Source organism: Helianthus annuus, chromosome 15, assembly GCF_002127325.2.
Source record: "Helianthus annuus cultivar XRQ/B chromosome 15, HanXRQr2.0-SUNRISE, whole genome shotgun sequence".
Lineage (NCBI taxonomy): Eukaryota > Viridiplantae > Streptophyta > Magnoliopsida > Asterales > Asteraceae > Helianthus > Helianthus annuus.
In genome coordinates, this window is record NC_035447.2 from 36432446 (window position 1) to 36453016 (window position 20571).

The 20571-nt window shown below is 36.6% G+C and overlaps 1 protein-coding gene across 1 annotated transcript; it reads left to right on the top strand.

Annotated features, from left to right (window-relative positions):
• Positions 1-18830: 18830 nt before the first annotated feature.
• Positions 18831-19838, top strand: LOC110913562. Its single transcript, XM_022158383.1, has one exon. The coding sequence runs from the start codon at positions 18831-18833 to the stop codon at positions 19836-19838; it is 1008 nt and encodes a 335-aa protein (XP_022014075.1).
• The last annotated feature ends 733 nt before the right edge of the window (positions 19839-20571 follow it).

Below are 20571 nucleotides of genomic sequence, written 5' to 3' on the forward strand. Positions count from 1 at the left end.
ATTCAAAAAATGAGTTAGGTAAGACTGATAAAGCTAAAAGTGAAAGTGACTGCAAAAATTGCATGAAAGACTACAAGGTTTGTAGCACACTTGCTTACCTTAGTGGTAAAAAGACTAAAGAACTGACAGAAAGAGTCAGAGAAGTTGAAAATCAGATCCTAAGTCGTGACAAGTTGGTAAAAGCTTCAAATGATAGAATAAAAGAATTAACTGATAAATTGAAAAAGAAAAAATTGACGTAGAACGAATCAGGAAAGAAAATGAAAAGTTAATTCATGAAAACCGTCAAATTTCAGAAAATTATCAGAAGCTAAAAAGAACGACAAAAGATTCTGATGAAAGAAACGACAAAACTGTTAAAGAAAACTTTCAACTGTCAGGAGTACTTCAGTCGAAAGAAAAGCAAATCAACCAACAGTTGGATGAGATTGCTAATCTGAAGCTTCAGTTTCAGGAAGCTAAGATTGAAAATGAACGCATCAATCTGAAACTCAACAGTTACAACTCCGCAAGTTTTGTTCTTCAACATATCGTTCCTAAACCAATTGGGAAGAACAAAGCTGGCGAAGATGTTTACTCGGATGGAACTGGGGTAGGGTATCATCAGGTTCCACCGCCAGTATTGAATAATTTTTCAAAGAAAAAGTCTTGGTTGGTTAATGATGAAGAAATAAGTAAGGTTAAACTTCCAGAATCAATCGACGTCACATTCACTTCATCATTTGATGAAGACAGTGTCCAGTCAAAAGTTGTTAAAAGTATGGTTGAAAATGTTTTGAAATCTGAAAGTGACACAAGTGAGGATGAAGAATGTTTTCTGGACAAATATATTCCGAAATCAACATCCAAAAACAACTTAAGTGAAGAACCTAATCTTGTGATGTACAAGATGTCGGGATCAGATAAGTTGTATTCGGATCTTGAATTTCCTTTGGAGAATGTGAATGTTGACAAATTGAAAAATGTGTTCAAGTTGGTTGAGATTGATGTGTCTGAAATTGAAGGTTTGAAACGTTTCAAACGGCAATTAAACTTTGAAAAAGACAAGGCTTACTACAAAAAACCTGTTGTTCTACCACGATTTTCTAATAACAATCAAAACAAATGGCCGGGTGGATATCAGGGTGGTAAGAATTATCAAAGAAGGAACTTTCAAAACAAAATATTTGTTGAGAAAAAGGTATTTGTGAAAAGTTCAAGTTCACTTTCTGAACAAGAATCCGAAATTTTCTCAAAATCAAATGAAGAGTTTTTTGAAAAGAAGGCCTCACAGCCTCAGACCGAAGGCACAAGTCGGGAAATTGATACCCGTACATGCTTCAAGTGCAACAAAGTTGGACACATTGCACGAAAGTGCACCAACTTAAAGCCTAAGTCTGAAGTTATTGAGAGTCCGAAAAAGAAAGTTGATGCAAAAGGCAAAGCTCCAATGATTGTTGAGGAGAAAGTTTGAAAAATGAAAACACAGAATTCAAAACTGAACCTGTAAAGAATGTGGTAACTAAAAATGATAAGTTTTACAAGCGGGTTGCATCATCTCAACAAGCATGGAAGCCAAAATCTGTTGAAAAGAAAGCAAGTTCTCCAAAATCAAAGGTTTCAGAGTCTGCGAAACAATCATCTTCTACCACACCGGTAAAGATGAATGTTCCTTTGGATTACTACGAGAAAATTGAAAAACAAACATCCACTTCTGAGAAGAAGGATGTTCTGAAGAAAGACCAATCATCTGGTCAACCTCCTAAAAATGATTTCTTTTTATATAAAGAGGTTGAGATTGGGTCTGAAGAGAGCTTAAAGATGAATGAAAAGAATTTTCCTCCACTTTACAATACAAAAACTTATCTCAATGTCAAGCTACCTGAGTCGAAAGAGGCTTGGGTGGCATCAAAATCTAACTAAGTGATTGTGATATGTGCAGGAGCTTCCAAGATCCGTTTCATGTTGGATTATGGATAGTGGAGCTTCTCGGCACATGACGGGGAAGAAAACCCTACTGTACGATGTTCGAGGGTTTAATGGAGGATATGTGGGATTTGCAGGTAATCAAGGTGGTCGAATAGTTGGTGAAGGAACTCTATCTAATGGTATTGTCACGTTTGAAAGAGTAAACTACATCGCCGAGCTTGAAAACAATCTTCTGAGCATCTCTCAGATATGCGATCGCATGTATACAACGCACTTTACGGATAAGGAATGTTTGATTTTGAAACCAGGGTTTGTTATTCCCGAAGAATGGGTTATCATGAGAGCACCAAGAGTCAATGATCTGTACGTGTTGGATATGAGCGTAGCCACTACTACCACGGGTCAGGCTCACTGCTTCATGTCACGAGCCACTGAAAAGGAGTCACAATTATGGCATAGAAAGATGGGCCATATTCACTTGCAAAAAATGAATTACTTGGTACACAATGACTTAGTAAACGGTGTTCATGTGAAAGGTTTCCATCTGGAAGGGGAGTGCATTAGTTGCATTAAAGGCAAGCAACGAAAGAAATCACACCCTCAAAAGAAGGTTAACTCAGTCTCGAGACCGTTAGAGAGACTTCATCTGGATCTTTTTGGTCCGGTGAACGTCAAAAGCATAACTGGTGATCTCTACTGTCTTGTAGTAACTGACGATTACTCGAGATTTTCGTGGGTATCATTTCTGAAGAAAAAAGATGAGACATTCGAAAGTTTGATGGCGCTGTTCAGAAAAATTGAAAACTTGTACCAAACTCGAGTCAGAAGAATCAGGAGTGACAATGATACAGAGTTTAAGAATAAAAAAATGGAAGAGTATTGTGATGAGAGAGGTATACTGCAAGAATTTAGCGCTCCTTACACTCCACAACAAAATGGAGTAGCTGAAAGAAAGAATAGGACGCTAATTGAAACGGCCAGGACGATGCTTGCTGACTCGAAATTACCTGTCAATTTTTGGGCAGAAGCAGTGTCAGCCGCTTGCTATACACTCAACCGGGTTCTCACAGTGAAGAAATTCAACAAGACATGCTTCGAGCTGATAAACAATCGCAAACCTAACCTGAAGTATCTGGAACCGTTTGGGTCTCCCTGCACAGTTCTAGAGCCTTTTGGAAAATTTGGTCCAAAGATCATCGAAGGAATATTCGTTGGTTACTCAAGTCCACTAAAACGAGTCTTTGTTCCAAGATTAAAGCGGATCGTTGAAGCACATAATGTTGAATGCCAAGGTTACAATATGCCACCTCAGAATCCCGGTGATTCATGGCGTTTTAATTACGATACTCTGTGGGATTCATTCGACATGGAGGAAGAACCAGAGTTCTTTGATGGGTTAGATATTCTTAGAGAATATGAGTCATCACAAGAAAGATTTCCAGCTGAGTCTTCTAGGCGTCAATGGCAAACTTCCAAAGACAATGAAGCTGGTCCAAGCAATGATGGAGAACATGATGATATTCAGCAATCTTCAGAACGTGAACATGCTCCTAACAATCAGACGGCGGTCAATGATAATTTAGAATCTGATAATAAGCCAATATTCGATCGTGGTGATTCTGATTCTGAGGGGGAGAAAATCCAGATTTCAAGTCAAACAATTCCAGTCAGTGAACAAGGTGCAAATCAGAATGTCACAAATTTGGAAGGCGAGGTAGATGTTCCAGGCGAGGTGATGCCGAGAACTCTTTCGTACCATCCAGAGGAGCTGATTATTGGAGAGTTGCAATCAGGCGTCCGCACAAGACGTTAAATTGACCAAGGCCTTACTTGTTTTTATTCTAAAGTTGCTCCGTTACAAACTGAGTTTTCACTTAGTTGTTTTATTTCACAGATTGAGCCGAGAACATATAAGGAAGCACTAAGTGAAGATTCTTGGGTCAACGCAATGCAAGAGAAGCTGAGTCAGTTTGAGAAGTTGGGAGTGTGGAAATTGGTAGACTTGCCTGATGGTTACAGGAAGATCAACACCAAGTGGGTGTTTAAGTGTAAAAGAGACGACCGAGGGGTTATTATTCGCAACAAAGCTCGACTCGTAGTCCAGGGCTTTAGTCAGCAGGAGGGTATAGATTTCACCGAAGTATATGCTCCCGTTGCTAGACTTGAAGTGATTAGAATCTTCCTAGCATTTGCATCTTGGAAAGGATTTAAAGTTTATCAGCTAGATGTTAAATCGGCTTTTCTCTGCGGGAAGGTAAAAGAGGAGGTATATGTCGGACAGCCACCGGGCTTCACCGACCCAATCCACAAAGACAAGGTTTATTTACTGGATAAAGCATTGTATGGTTTACACCAGGCCCCGAGAGCCTGGTACGAGACATTGTCTCAACATCTGTTTGCCAACAACTTCATCCGTGGAAAAGTGGATGCCACTCTCTTCACCAAAGAAGTCGACGGACATCTTCTGATAGTTCAGATTGGGTCAACAAATAAAGATCTATGCAAAGATTTTGAAAGAGTTATGAAGCAAAAATTTGAAATGTCATCGATGGGTGAGATGCAATTCTTCTTGGCGCTTCAGGTTGATCAATTGCCCGAGGGAATTTTCATACATCAGACGAATTATGTTCATGATATCTTAGAGAAATTTGGGATGTCCGGGACTACTCCAGCTTCCAACCCGTTAGCGACGAACCATGGGATAAACCCTAATCTCACCGGAGAGAAGGTAGATGAAACGATGTATCATTCCATGATCGGATCGCTTATGTATTTGACAGCTTCAAGACCCGATATCATGTATCCAACCTGCCTCGCAGCACGGTTTCAGTCAAGCCCGAGAGCTTCGCATATGGTGATTGTGAAACGGATATTGCGGTACCTGAAAGGATCTCCATCATTGGGGTTGTGGTATCCAAAAGATGGCGACTTTACGCTTGAAGGGTATTCTGATTCCGACTTCGGATGCTCCAAAGTTAATGCTAAATCAACAACTGCGGGATGTCAGTTTTTCAGACCACGATTGGTCACCTGGCAATGTAAGAAGCAGAACTGTGTCGCCTTATCCACATGTGAAGCTGAGTATGTATCTGCTAGCAGCTGCTGCTCTCAGATGTTGTGGATCCAGCAACAGATGCGTGACTACGGTTTGCAATTTCTTAACACCCCTATCTTTGTTGATAATGAGGCAGCTATAAACATAACAAAAAATCCTGTTCATCACGCTAAAACGAAACACATTGAAATTCGTCATCACTTCATTCGAGACTGTTTCGAGACGAAGTTGATACGAATTGAGAAAATCCACACTGACGAACAATAAGCTGATTTACATACCAAAGCGTTTGACAAAACTCGTTTTAAATATCTTTTAAAACTGACGGTATGAAGCTTTTATCGGTGTCGGAGGGGATTCTTGGCGTAGATGAAGGTACCACTGTAGATGATGTTGAAAAGCAATCTGCAATGGTTTGTCGATTTTTTTACTTGTTTTGGTATTTAGGGGGAGGTAGGGTATATTTCCAGAAAATACAAAAACAATAAAAAATCCAAAAAATCCAAAAACATGAAATATTTCTAAAATCCAAAAAAATAGAAAACTGAAAAAGAGCTTGTGTAAAAAGGGAAAATGATAGTACATCAGCTAGTCAGTTGCGGTACGCTAAAGAAATGTAAAGTTTTAAAAGCATTAAGCAGTCTCGCTGATGATATGCCGATAGGTTTTTACACACTTAGTAAGTTTGTTCGGGATATAAACCTAAATCATCACTTGCTTATTTCGTGCGGAACATCTCTCTAATATATAGGTAACCCCTGAAATCCTGTTTGAAAGATTCTATTTCTGACATACTAGGTCTTTGTACGTGATGATATCTGGGGTATTATACCAGGACTTCTGATTTTGCGGAAGCAATAGCCTAGTCCTCGTATAATGCTCTGCATTGCTTTATTCTTAAAGCCAACCCTCAGCATAAAAAATGATGAAACATTACAAAATGCTAATCATGTGCTGTTGAAATAAAAGATCCCCAAAGGGGACCCACCTAAAGTCGAGCCATCATCTCTCTGTACGAACGGAAGTTCTAGCCTGAGCTCTCATGGCCTCGCATTTACCCCTTACAGATATCATTAGTGTGCACTCACCTGTAAGACAAAATATAGTAGTCTGGAAACGGGAGTATATTCTGAGATGGTACACGCGTATAAGCTAAGATTCTAAAACACTAATTCGTATCCTGAGCAGACTGAAATTTGTGTGAAAATTTAAAATGGATCAGTATAACGGCAATCTAAGCGAATTGTTTAATTCTGAATATGAAATCAAAGCTTAACGGTACTTGTAACTTGTCGATAGCTGATATGATTCCCTAACACGCTTTCCAAAAATATGTTTGTAAATAGTTTACATTGTTGCATTTCATTTCTGTTTAATATTCAAAATCCAAAAAGATTTTATAGAATTTTAGTCTAGAAACTTTATTAAAATCCAAAAAGATTTTTCATTTCTGCTTTATTTTTTTGTCGACAAACCAAAGTGGAAAACTGATCTTCAGAATCACAAGTTTGTGACAGATGCAGGAAGTTTCTAAGCTGGAAGATGAGTTGGGAGCTTATTATGTTAAACCGGTGAAAATGAAAAGTCAAAACAAGTTCATTAAGTTGAAACTTGTAATTTTCAGAATAATGTGTTGAAAAATGTTGAACAAAAAATCAGTTTTGTTTTGTCTCGGGTCAACCAAGGTCATTAAGTTGGACTTGGTAGGCAAATTAAGTACCCAGGGTCATTAACTTGGATCTGGATACTTAAGTGGATTATTAAAAACTGATAAAAACAACAAAAGAAGTCAAAAAGTGAATAGATTATAATGTCACATTTCTGAGAAGCAGGAAACAGTTTTGAACCTGTGAAAGGAGCAAAGTGAGATCCCCATGGCTAAGTCTGAACAAAGTTTGAGCCAGAATACAATTCAAGAACGAGAAGTATTCAAGACTGCGATCCCAGCTTATTGAGAGGGGGTGTCTGAAGATGTAACCTGGATCAACATTCAAGGGGGAGTTTGAAGATTGTAAAAGTCAGGATCGAGTGCTAGCTGCTGATGCTGTTAAACTTAAGGAATCAAGAGATCTGATCAAGAGAATTAGAAGATAAAGAGATTGAAGGATGCTTACAGTGTCAAACAGTTTGGAAAGAGTGAAAAGACTGATCAAGACTGAAGACTCGATGTCGAAGACTTCGTCAACATCCAAGGGGGAGTCTGTTGGTGCATAAATGTCTGTTAACTTCGTCTTGTATCGAGTCGTGTGTCTAGATAGGATAAATCAGTGCTCAGTATATGAGAAATTAGGGTTTGTATGTAGATTGGCCATTTCGCACGAAATGGAGGATTGACCATTTCGTACGAAATGAAGGTTAATCCATTTCGCACGAAATGGTATTGCCATTTAAAACGAAATGACCATTTCGTGTGAACCAATTCGTACGAAATGGTGAGCCTATAAATACCTGAGCATTGGTTGTCATTTGTAACGACCTGGATTTCAGAGCCGAGGTGCTGCCAAACTGTCAACTGATACGTAAAGCTTTGAAATCAATAAACAAGTGAATATAAGCGTGAATCAAGCTGTAATCAAGTCTGTATCATCGAATTCCGCCTTTGATATGGACTAAAACTCTTCTGATCGACTCATTCAGGTCGTACAACGATCCAACATTGAGTATACTGTGTGAAAACTGTTTTTAATCAATCCTACAAATTTTCAGATCAAAATTCAAACAAAATCAAGATCAAATCAGTGAAAAACCATGGAAAACATGTTTATGTTCTTTGCAGTCTAGGTTTGAACGAAGCCACAACAGTAGCTTCGAACGAACGCACGTTTATATCTGATTTGTTATTTTTCCCAGCTTCGTACAAACACGTCCTCGTACGAAAGCAACATTATACCTTCGAACAAGCAGCTTGGAACCAATCAGGATTCCAGCTTCGTTCAAACGTGGAATATTTGTTGTTTGATTTTCATAATTAATCAAGTTGTTGATTGTGTTTGCAGGTGATTATGGCTGAAGAGTTCTATAACACGTTCTACAAAGCTTATACTTCAGAGACTTCCAAAACATCAACTGTCACACCTAAAAGCATTTCAAAAGCTATAACCGAAAATATTAATCATAATAATTTTTACGGAACTGACTCGAAACCACCAAAACTTGACAGTATTGAGGGCTATACGTGGTGGAAAGAATGATTTATTAACTGGGCTAAAGCTTATGCGCACGAGAGTTGGTTTTGCATGGAATTGGTTATAGTAGACCAGTTGATGATAAGAATGAAGAAATTCCGATTAAAAGCTTATCAGTTGAAGATAAAAAGAATTTTTCATATGAACAACGAATGACTGCCCTAATCCAACAGTCGATTAGAGATGACATATTTGCACTGCTTAATCACGATGGGTCATTAAAATCAGTGTGGGAAGCTTTACATGTAAAAGCTGAGGGTGGGAAACAGATTAAAAAGAATAAAATATCATTGCTTAAAACAGAGTTTGATTTATTTGATGGTATAAAAGGTGAATCTGTAAGATAAATGATTGAATGATTTTGTCACCTTAAAATTAAACTCGATAGATCTGGAATAACAAAAACCCGTGAGGAAATTATAGATAAAATCATTGAAGCTTTACCACGTGCTGATCATTGGCAAACATTTGTGTTTGTTCTTAAAAATGATGCTTTGTTTGATGAAATTACTCTTAATGCTTTGATAGAGAAAATTGAGAGTCATGAGCTTGAGCTGCAAAAGAAAAGCAAGATGAGCAGTTCCTCATATCAACAGAATGTGGGTGTGTATTACAAAGGCAGTGTTCCTTCGATGACAGTCAGTGAGTCACCAAAGACAGTCTTCAGTATCGAAAAGTCAAAAGACTCACAGAAAAGCTCATCAAGCAACCACCAAGGGTATCATTCTTCAACAGCTTCAAATACAGAAGAACCCGACGAGATTCTTTGCAATATTGCTTTAAAGCTGAAAAATTCTCCGACAATGAGCATCAATGCAGCTAAACAACAAATGAGTTTTCTAGCATCAATTCTGGAATCGTACGAGAGTCTGGTGGCAGGGACAATCGGAAATCCTGAACTGACAAAGGAAGATTATGACCAGATAGATCCGGAGGAGATGGAACTCATTGACATCAGGTGGTGTTTGGCTAGCGGCATTCGCAGAGCTCAGAGGTTCATGGAGATAACCGGTAGGCAGGATCTAGAAGGGTTGCTTAGCACAAAGCTTGGTTTCGACAAGTCAAAAGTGACATGTTTTCGATGCAAGCAAAAAGGTCACTTCAAACGGGAGTGTGTCAACTAGGAAGTAGCTGATCATGGTAATCCTTTCCAAGATGACTACTATTGAAAGGCAGTTTATCACAAAACCGGTGAGCATACTTCTGGAGAAAGCCTAAAGCGGATTACTGGAAATTCTTCAAAAGAAAAATCACAAGCTTTAGTGATACGTGATCAAGTTAAACCCAAGATTGAACATGCTAAACATAGAGTTACTTATGGGGATGAAGGGTTTAATTGGAATGATTATATTGATGATGATGATGATGATGAAAACGCTTTAGTGGCTAAAGTGAAAGAGAGTGCATTGGTAGCTGTGGTGAAGGAGAAAACGAAAGAAGAGATTCTGAAAGAGAAAACACACAGAGAAAGATTGTATTGTTGGTTACAGAATGGAAGAAATGGAGAAAGAGTATGAAGAAGCTAGGAATTATAAAAGATGGGACAAGAAGCGAGAGTGTTATGTCAACGGCAAAGGTCAACCGGTTGTCTATCCAAAAGAAGTGGTGTTTAACGATGTTCTTGCAGTAATTCCTTTATCTGGCGAATACTATTCAAATGTCGCAAAAAGATAAAGATTATGTGAAAAAGCTTGATAAGATCATCAGGGATGTCATGACAGTAGGTCTAAGACAGAGAGATGAAGAAAGGATGAAGAAAAATATTGATGATCTGGTGGATGAACTGAAGAAAGTTGCTAAAGAAGAGAAAGTGGAAGTGGAAAAGGAAGAGGCAGCTGGTGAAGAAGAAGAAAAACCAATAGAAGAAGCTGTTACTGAAGAACAACATATTGAAGAGGATAAAAAAAGGAAAGAAGAAGAGGATGTTGAGAAACAGGAGGAAGCTGATGAGAAGCTGGAAGGATCGGTTGAAGTGGCAGATGCGAGTGATGGTACTGATGAACATCAAGAGAAGAAAGATGATCAGAAGCAGATGGCAGAGATAGCCAAAGTGCAAACTTCTGAGGTAAAATTTCAACTGAATCTTCTGAAGTCTTAGATAAAACTGCTGAACAGTGCAAGAAATGCATGGAAACGTGCAGTGCTTGTACTAAAAAAGATGAAAAATTCAGAACAACAGATTTAGAATTTATTAAATTGAATAAGTTTTTAAAGAAAATTGCAAAGAAATGTTAGAAAACGAAAAGGTTTTGAAAGATAATGATGAAATGATGACACAAAAATGTACAGTTGTAGAAAAAGAAAATGAGAATTTGAAAGAAAAGTGTTCAGCAATGACAGAAGAGTGTTTGCAAAAAGAAAATGTTTTTCAAGAAATGAAAACAGAGTATGATTCAATAAAATTGGCTTATCACATTACAAAAGAATCATATGAAGCTGTGAAAAGTCAAATGAAACTTGTTCAATCCAGATTGAAACATTGTTCTGAAACATCTGATACGTTGAAGCGACAGTATGAAATAAAACAACAAGTTGTGAATTCATATATTGAAGATGTTGTTGTGCTTAAACGTAAAATAGCTGATTTAGAACAAGATAACAACAAGTTACATAGTTATCACGCTTCATCATATGTTCTTGAATGTATTTTCAATCTAAAACCAGATGATAAAGATTTTGAGCAAAACAAGAAAGGAATTGGCTCAGAATATCATTAGGTTCCACCACTGTTTGAGGAAAAATTCACATTCTATGATGACGAGAAGGTGGAAAAAGCTTTCAACATGGTTGATTAATTGCCAGACAATATTGACATAACCTATTCCAAATCTGATGATTCTAGTGAGTCAGAGGTGGTAGGTAAGGTCGTTGAAAGTGTTTTGCAAGATGATTCTACCAAATCAGATAAGTCCGAGTCACAAGATGAAAATGAGGTAAGTTTTCATGAGAGTTATCTTAAAAATTCAAAACCTGAGAAAAATGCGAATGATGATTCGAAAGGACTGGTCTATACCATGATTGGATTGGACAAGTTATTCTCAAATATTGAAGTCCCGATTCAAAATGTGATCATGGAAAAGGTTGACAAAGTTTTCAAATTGGTAGAGATTGAAAAATCTGAAATTGAAAAATTTGCTGGAAAGAGCAAGAAAACTTTTTATAACAAACCTGGTTACAAAAAGAAAAATATGAAGGCTGAGTTGGGTTATAAAAAGAAACAATATCAAAAGAAAAGAGTTGAAAAGCAAAATGTTCTGAAAAAAAACAACTTTTGTTCACGGAACAAGCTCAGAGGAAGAGAAAGAACTCCAATTTAGACGACAGTCTAATGAAAAGTTCGATGCTCAAAAGAAGAAACAACAACAACAGGTCAAAGATGTTTCAAAGAAAACATGTTTCAAATGTAGTCAAACTGGACATGTTGGTCGTAAATATCCGAATCTAAAACCTGTTGATGTTGAACAAAAGAAACAACAATCTGAGGCTGTTAAACAGAAGTCAACCAAGTTTGAATCATAACAAACTTGAAAACCAAAATCAAAAACACCCACAGTTGAACCTAAACAGATTTGGAAACAAAAGGTTGATTTTCAAAAGCGAAAACAAACTTGTGAACCAAAAACATCCAAGTTTGAACGAAAACAAATCTGGAAACCTAAAATTGATCCAAGGTTTTATCAAACAAAAGGTTCAAAAGGTCAAATTTGGGTGGAAAAGAAGACTTTTGTGAGTGATAATAAAAATGAAAATGTTTTTTAAAAGATTGAAAAGAACTATCCAGTTTTACCTGGAAAAGTTTATATTCAGCTACCTGAGTCAAAGCAGGCTTGGGTTGCTTTATTCAAGTGATTGAATTAGTTGAATGTGCATGTGCTCAAGATAGAGGTTGATTGTCAGAATGAACAAAGGAGCAGCCTGACACAGGAGGAGGATGGTGGTCTCTGCGTCTAAAAACAAGTAGTTTGTTCATATCTGTACATAAATAAACCATATTCCAAAATCCTAAAAATTGGAAAATAAAAAAAAATATGTGTTTGTTTTTAATTTTTTTAATTTTTTTGTCAAAAATCAAAAATTTTCAAAAAAGAATTGTTAAGTAAAAATGCCGAAACCCTCACGGTGGAACAAACATGATTATTTCACAATTGATAATGGTTTTAACATTGTTAAAAATCAGTGTGTTGTAAATCATGAGGGTACTTTATGCGAATCAGGGCATGTAATGCAGAAAGTTGATGGCGAGATAAAACAATCTAAATCGGGTTGTCAAATTTTTTCTTAAAATGTTTTTGAATTTTAGGGGGAGTAAGAAATTTTATTTTCTGAAAATACAAAAACATTTGAAAATTTGAAAAAACCAAAAACATGATAAAATGAAAAAAGAGTTTTTGTTTAATATGATTTTGAAACTTATTGTAATACGATTTTGAAACTTTATTATGTAAAAATAAGCCCATAAATCTCTTTAAATCCATATTTTCAAAGATCCAACGGCGTGCAACGGCAAGAAATCGATTCCAATGGTAACATAATCAAGACTTTAATGCACCGGTTCTGAAATGGTTACGGAGGAATCGGTTCCGGGTTGGAACCGGGTAGGAACCAACGGATTTTTTTGAACCCGGAACCGGTTCTTCTATACGTCGGGTAGGAACTGGAACCGGTTCCGGGTCGGTTCTACCGAGTCGGGTTTGAAACCAGTTATTATGCCCATCTCTACTTTGTAAACAAACCTCCAATTCGATTTTTTCAACCGGTCTGGTCCGGCCCAAACTAAAGTTTGGTTTAGTATGGTTTGACAGGTGCATATGTGATATGTCTAGTCCCAAATAATATACATGATTGTGTCATTAAATAATACAATTAACATTGCAAATTGAGTAAATTAGTAACGATGACAACCATTTAGAACCCAATATATGTTAACCATTACAAATCGAATGAACTACATATGTAACAAGTTGGAATATGTTGACGAGCTCAATTATTACAATGTTGGGTGCTCATGGATATTGTAACTTTGATTCGCTCGTTTTTTATCGATCTTAGACCATGTGTAGTGGTGAGTGAAATAAATGTCCCACCCTTATGCATCATGGAATGTGAAGTGAAAAAGGAGTGTAGTGGTATAATGCCCCATAACACACATTCAGCCATTAGTCATTACTCATATCTATTTTTTAATTTCCTATTGACCCATTCAATTAACTAATTAAGGTTTTGATCATCAGGCATTTTAAATGAAACGCCCAACAAAAATATTGCAAAAAAACGCCCAGAGGATGCTTATGATGGCGTGAAGGGGTATTTTTTAGAGAAGAAACGCCCAAACCCCCCACCCCACCCACCCCACCCGAGTACGGGTGGTCTTAGGATAAGGCATTTTGTTTACTTAAATAATAAGTAAATTATATAATAATTTTGTTTAGTTAAAACTTTAATAAACTTTTTATGTGTTTAAGAAAAACAGGTTTGGTTCTTTGAATCGAGAATGTTCAAAATCTGTATAGATACATGGGATTAAAATAGAGAACGAATGGGAAGGGGGACAAAATCATTACAAATAACTCTCAATCGAATCAAAGTGGTTCCATACTTTAAACACGTGTCGTCACATGTTTATTGTTCTTTACATCTTATAAAAATAAATACATGTAAACAATAGTTGGTTTGAGTTATTTATTTGTTACTTGCTATTGTTGTTGAAGTTATGGATTATTTTGGATATTAAAACGTTTCTTTATCTTGTTCGTGTCAAAACATTTTTGATCTTTATTATAGTTGTTATTCGCATATCCCTTGAGTCTATATTGTCAGTCATTGCCGGTGAGCCCATGGTGAAACCATCGTCTCACCGGTTAAACCACCATCGGACGTTTAGTGAACCGGTTAACAAGAAATTAATTTATGTTTGTTTATTTAACAAACGAATGAAAGTATACACAATATCTCATTTGTTTACTTGTTTTCGTTTATACTTGTTCAAATTTGTTTGTTATATGCGTTTGTTTGCTATTTGTGTACCCAGATATGATGAATAGTGTTTGGTATGCAGGAAGGAATAGAATAGACTATTACGATGGAATACGAGGGAATGAAAAAATTTGTTTGGTTAGTCAAGGTAATTAAATAACTCGTTACATAGCACATTTAATTCCCTTAAATTCATTACATCCACACCATTTGTTTTTTTTTTAATTTCATTCTCTCTCTCATCTTCATCACCAACACCTCCCACCACTTCCACCTCCACCTCTAGCCACCCACCGCCGCCACCACCCGCCACCCACTACCCTCTGTCACCACCCCTTTCGCCATCGAACAACGGCGCCATCGAACACTACCGACACTACAACCCACCGTCATCACCACCCTCCGGAACCGAACATCGGTGACACCACCCCTCACCGCCACCACCTCTACCACTAGCCACCCACCGCTGCCACCACTAGCCGCCGCCACCCTACACCGTAGACCACCGACGTCGGTGCCGACCATGCTGCCGCTCCCGTCATCGCCACCCGCCATCACCGACCACTGCCATCCACCGCCACCCTCTGCCACTGAACACCGACGCCACCGCCACCCTCTACAAGCTAATGGTTTATTTCATTCCCATGTGATAACTAAATAAGATTATGGAATGGAAAGATCCATTTCATTACTTTGTCCATTTCATTACATCGTACCAAACAGACATTAACCTGCTTAATTTTCACATTTTAGAAGTTAAATCATTTGCCCAATTTAATTTATACCAGATATATTCGGGTAAGGTTAGTGTAAAAAGTGCTCAAAGTGTGAGAAGTGTAAGAAGTGTATTATAACACTATATATAATACTATATAACACCATATAAACATCGTATAACAATATGTAACACCATATAATACCATACAACACTATGTAACACTATATATCATTATATAACAAATATAACACTATACATCTATAATAGACATGCTATCAGACAACCTATAGTGTTATATTTGTTATATAATGATATATAGTTTTACATAGTGTTATATGGTATTATATGGTGTTATATATTGTTATACGGTGTTTATATGGTGTTATATAGTATTATATATAGTGTTATAATACACTTCTTACACTTCTCACACTTTGAGCACTTTTTACAGGATCCTCTACCGATATATTCACTAATATATGTTTTATATATGTTTCTTTAGAATATTAATAAACAACAAAGATGAGTATGAGCAAATATATTTTCTTGTGTGTCCGTTTGTTTGATTAAAGTTAAACGAGGCAAACATGAACCATCCCGTTAGTGATTGTTTACAAGCTATGCTAACCACCACAACCCAGATGTCGCTGCAGACAAAAATATTTTTTTTATAAATATATATGCTTCTCTTATTTATTGAATAAATTATAAAATATAACCACGTATAATAATTAATAGTTATATTTCTCCTATATTAATTTACAGATTTTCTCACCCTCACTATAATAATTAAATTTCCTTTGTTCACTTTTTCACTCTCTTCTCTTTGTTTCTGTTATTCTATTCTTTCTCTCATGTTTCTTTACACCTTTCCTTAACATATTTATCTAATTTCCTTAGCATATTATGCATCACACTCTTAAAACGTCATGAATATTTACAAACTTTACTTGACTAACAAATTTTATGTCATGAATATTGACAAACTTTACTTAACAAACTAATTTTATTTATGTATTTTTTTTTCATTTCGAAATGTTTATTTTATCGATATAGCGACATGAATTTTCTAAAGGTTTGGTTCTTTTTTATAAGGTTTCAAATATTATCAACGACCTTGCCATAACGTAACGGTTTGCGACGGTTATATAAAGTTTCGAATAAAGTTACGTATGTTATCAACAACCGTTTCTCATACAAGTTCGCTGAAACGTTTGAGGTCATTCTTTTCACTGTTTTACGTCCCCGCTGCAAAGCAGGGTCTCAAATACTAGTATTCGTTTAATTATGAAGAGTTAACTTTTTGTATCATAAAGTCAAATAAAAGTTGAGAACTAGATGAAAGATCCATGCAAAATTAACAAATCAAATTCACGACCGGAGATCAACCAAGAAAACTAGAAAGATTATGCTTTTATTTGAATATTATAAAAGGGTTAAACTAACCTTATATTTTTATATAAGAATTTGTCTATGAGTAGAAGATAATTATATTTTGTATTAGTATTTTCTAAAAGAAAAAGATATCCAACATTATGCTATATGAAGAAACACAACTTATATTTTTTATCATAAAGATTATACGGGTTATGTTACACTTATGATGGGCGCGGGTGAGTTTTTTTTTTCCAGGTCTTAAGTTCGAGTCTGAGTGATAGGGGTTTCTTATTGAGGTGTTTAAATTGGAGATCTATTGTGCGAGGGGGCTCTCTAGTGGGGACCCGGTTAAGACAACGTATGCTAGAACTTCCGACATTCGCGAATAATTTACACCTTTTGAAAAAAATCAAAAGTCAAAACGTTTTACCAAACGTACTAATGTACTATGGGTTATTGCAAAATGTACAACACCAAGAACCAAACATAATATTGAGTGATATGGACGAGCATGCACAAAAGATTTTACTTTTAGCTTTTATGGGTGTCAATTATTTGGGCCCAAAATTCGAATCATTCGAGAGTGGCCGGCAGTATCGTATCAACCACAAGTTACACACATTATTATCACTACACTCGACCAAAATCCCTTTTCCCATCACATGAAATGTCTTTTCCATACATAACGTTATTGTAAACGAAACCCTTTTTCAATTTTAATTATTGATGACTACCATCTAATATCAAATCATAAGTTAAAATACTATAGAAATAAATAAATGCTTCATGTTTTTTTCAATAACCAAGATACTCACTTATTAGTGGCGGCATGCGTTGGTCGTTTTAGCGGCGAAAGAGGCCCAATCGTGTCAAAACAACTCGATTAACTGATTTTTGGCGGTCGTGGTGTGTAGAAAGCTGCGAAATAGGCCGCACAAAGATGGAACAATAGATTTCGGCGAAAGTGTGTGACGATGGATGAAGATTCCAACGACTAAAAAATTTTACACGGTTGGCTAGAATCTTTGTAAGAATCTAGCGATTATTAAAAATAAATTGAAAAATTGGTGTTAGTTGTAATTTGATAGAAAAAGTATACTACTTCACACCAATTGGATTAAAATGCAACACTGTGGATTAAAATGCAAAACTGACTCATAATTGGTGCAAAACTGACCAAATTTTGTGTAAAGATGACAATGATACACGTGACACATTCTTTAATTACATTTATTAGTCATTTATAACGATCAAATTTATAATGATCAAACTCATAAATTTATAAGAACAACTGGGTACCAAAAAAGATTGGAGTGGAACAACTGGGTACCAAAAAAGGTTGGAGTGGAACAACTGGGTACCAAAAAAGGTTGGTATAGTCGCTTGGAGAGCTGAAAAGGAGAGACTCCCAACCTGAGAAGCGCTAGCCAAACGGGGTATTACGATACAGTCAACGGAGTGTATTCTTTGTAGGGATTACTCGGAAACTAGTGATCACCTTCTCGTCTCGTGCGGCTATGCTCAATTTGTGTGGCAAGTTGTGTTTCAGTGGTGCAAAACCCATCCCATCTTAGCTTTCAGCCTTAAGGATATTCTCGAGTCCTACAAGCAGCTTGGTGGTTCAAGGAAAAAGAGAAAGCCATTTCATGCACTTTGTTTAGTAACTATTTGGAGTATACGGAGCATGAGAAATGAGCAAATGTTTTTGGGGTGAGCTAAGACGATTAGCAACACTGTTGAAGAGATCAAGTCAAAGAGTTTTATATGGATAAAGCATCGATCCAAGAGTTCGAAGCTCAGCTGGGAGCAATGGTACAACTTTGATGTGTTCTAAATCAGAGTTTTATGCAAGTCTGTTTGTCTGGATGTATCAGTTTGGTAGAATTTTGTAATTGGAGTTTGTATTTTTGGTGCTAGCCGCTAGCTAGAAATTAATAAAATTCTTATGTTGGCCGTTCAACAAAAATTTATAAGGGCAAGTCAATTGATATTCGGTATCTTTTTCAACGGCTATTTATGTGATTTTTCTTTTAATTAAACGGTTTAAGTAAGTCAAATAAGACAAGTTGTACACAGGAATAGTGTGAGCTTTAAATTAAAAGAGTTAATTGTATAAATTCATATCTAACTTGTATAGTATTTAAAATTGTATCATTGATTAGCACCAATGCAATTACTTGTTTCATTTTTTCACTCTTGCTATCACATCACTTTTCACCAATGTGCAATAATGCCTGCAGAAAAAATAGTGCCATTCCCATAACTTAAAGTTCAAGTTTTCTTGATTTCTCCTTCCATGCCTTCCTCTTTCAGAATACATGACCCCTACCCCCCTAAACACCCCCCCCCCCTCCCCACCACCACACACACACACACACAAACACACTGTAAGGTGACTTTTACCCCCCTCACAAGTCAACATCCATAGTATCTTCCATTCTTGATAACTCACCCTCTACATATATTGTCAGCCTATTAACCCAACATTCATATCATCTCATCTTCCCACAAAATCTTTTATAAAATTGGTGATTTTCACCTCTTTAAAAACCCAAATTCAGCAACCAAAAAGGACTCAAAATCTTGAGTAAAAACAGCAAACAAACAACCACCCATGAAGGAAAGAGGCAAATCTGTTGAATCAGAAACAGAGTACACAAACTTCTACCAAGATTACAACTTTTACAACTCATCATCTTCCAACATCCCCTGTAAAAAACACCCATCTTCATCCCCTGTTGGAATATGTGCATATTGCCTTAAAGACAGGCTCATGAAGCTTGTGTGTTCAGATTGTGGAGAACAGAGGCTTTCTTCATGTTCTTGCTCTGATGTTTCCTCCTACAGAAACTCTTCTTGCACTGTTGATGTTGGAAGTGTTGGTAGAATCTCATTCTTGATTGAAAATGATGACCAAAGATCACTCTTTGATTTCAAGAAACAGAGCAAGAAGGAAACAGAGGATGTGCTTATGTTCAAAAGGAGTAATAGTTGTGTTGTTGAGGTGAAAAAGAGTCATGGGTTTTGGAGGATTGGGAAGCTTTTCAAGAAGAGGAGAGAGAAAGAGGAGTGTAGAGAGAGAAACAGTGAGATTTGGGTGAATGATTGTGGGATGGATGTGTCTAGATCAAGGTCTTTGTGTAGTTTTAGGGGTGGGGGGTTTGATCATGAGGGGGGGAGTGTTAGTGATATGGCGTTTTCGAGTGCGAAAATATCGGATTTTAATGAGTCTGAGCCCAGGAAGAGTGGATTTAGAGGTGGATTGATGGATTTTGAACATGGGTTTTCGGCAAAAGAGAGCGAATTTAGTCGAATTCATGATGATTCGAGTTTTATTGATTTGAAACTTGATTTATCGGATCGGTCGAAAACAGAGTACTCTGTTTTTAATAAAACAGAGTACCCTGTTTTCAAAAGCCCATTAGAGGTTGGTGGTTGTGGTGGTGGCGGTGGCAGTGGCGGTGGTGTCGGTGGTGGCGGATTATTATCATCATCATCATGTAGGATTACAGTGAATGAGAGGGGGATTAAGAAGGGGAGTAAAGGGCATAGTAAGGTATGGAAGTGGATATTCAAGCAACATTCTGGGAAGAAAGATTTGAATCACATTTTGGAATCTTGAAGTAAGATGATACAAAAGTCAAAGGGTCAAAGATTGATAGTCTTAAAAGTCAAAGGGTTCAGGTCCTCTAGTGGTTTAGAGATTAGTTGAAGGATGTCTATGGTTGTATTTTAGTGTTTCATATTTTGATGTAATTCTTCTTTAACTTAATTGCCACTGAATATGGTATCATAATTTCAACATTATGTGCGGATTGTGAAGATTTGTATGAAAGATTTCTAGTAACTAAGATAAGCATATAAGTGTTAACTTATTTTTACGTGAAAACGCTTCTATTTATGACATTGATATCTATGTAATGGTATCATAATTTCAACTTATGATAAGTTTGATTCGATTTAGGTTTTAGTTAGTTGGTTTAAAATAGTTAGGAATCCATAATGCCTTTGATTTGATTTTGGTTTTAGTTAGTTGATTTTAAGTAGCTTAGGAATATTAATCTTGATTGGGTTTTCTAATAAGAGAAAAATGCCCGGATAGTCCCTGTGGTTTCGCATTTTTTCACCTATAGTCCCCAAAATCACAGGGACTATCCGGGCATCTTCTTCATTTTTAAAGAAAAACCCCACCACCACACTTCATCTTCAACCTCCACCCACCATCACCACCACAGTCACCTGAACTGCCATAATCATGTCCGATGAAAAAAAATAATAAAAAGGAAAAAGAAACTGAGAAGCAAATAAAAATGAACTGAAAAGGGCTCATCGGAGCCTCACTGCAGAATCCCACC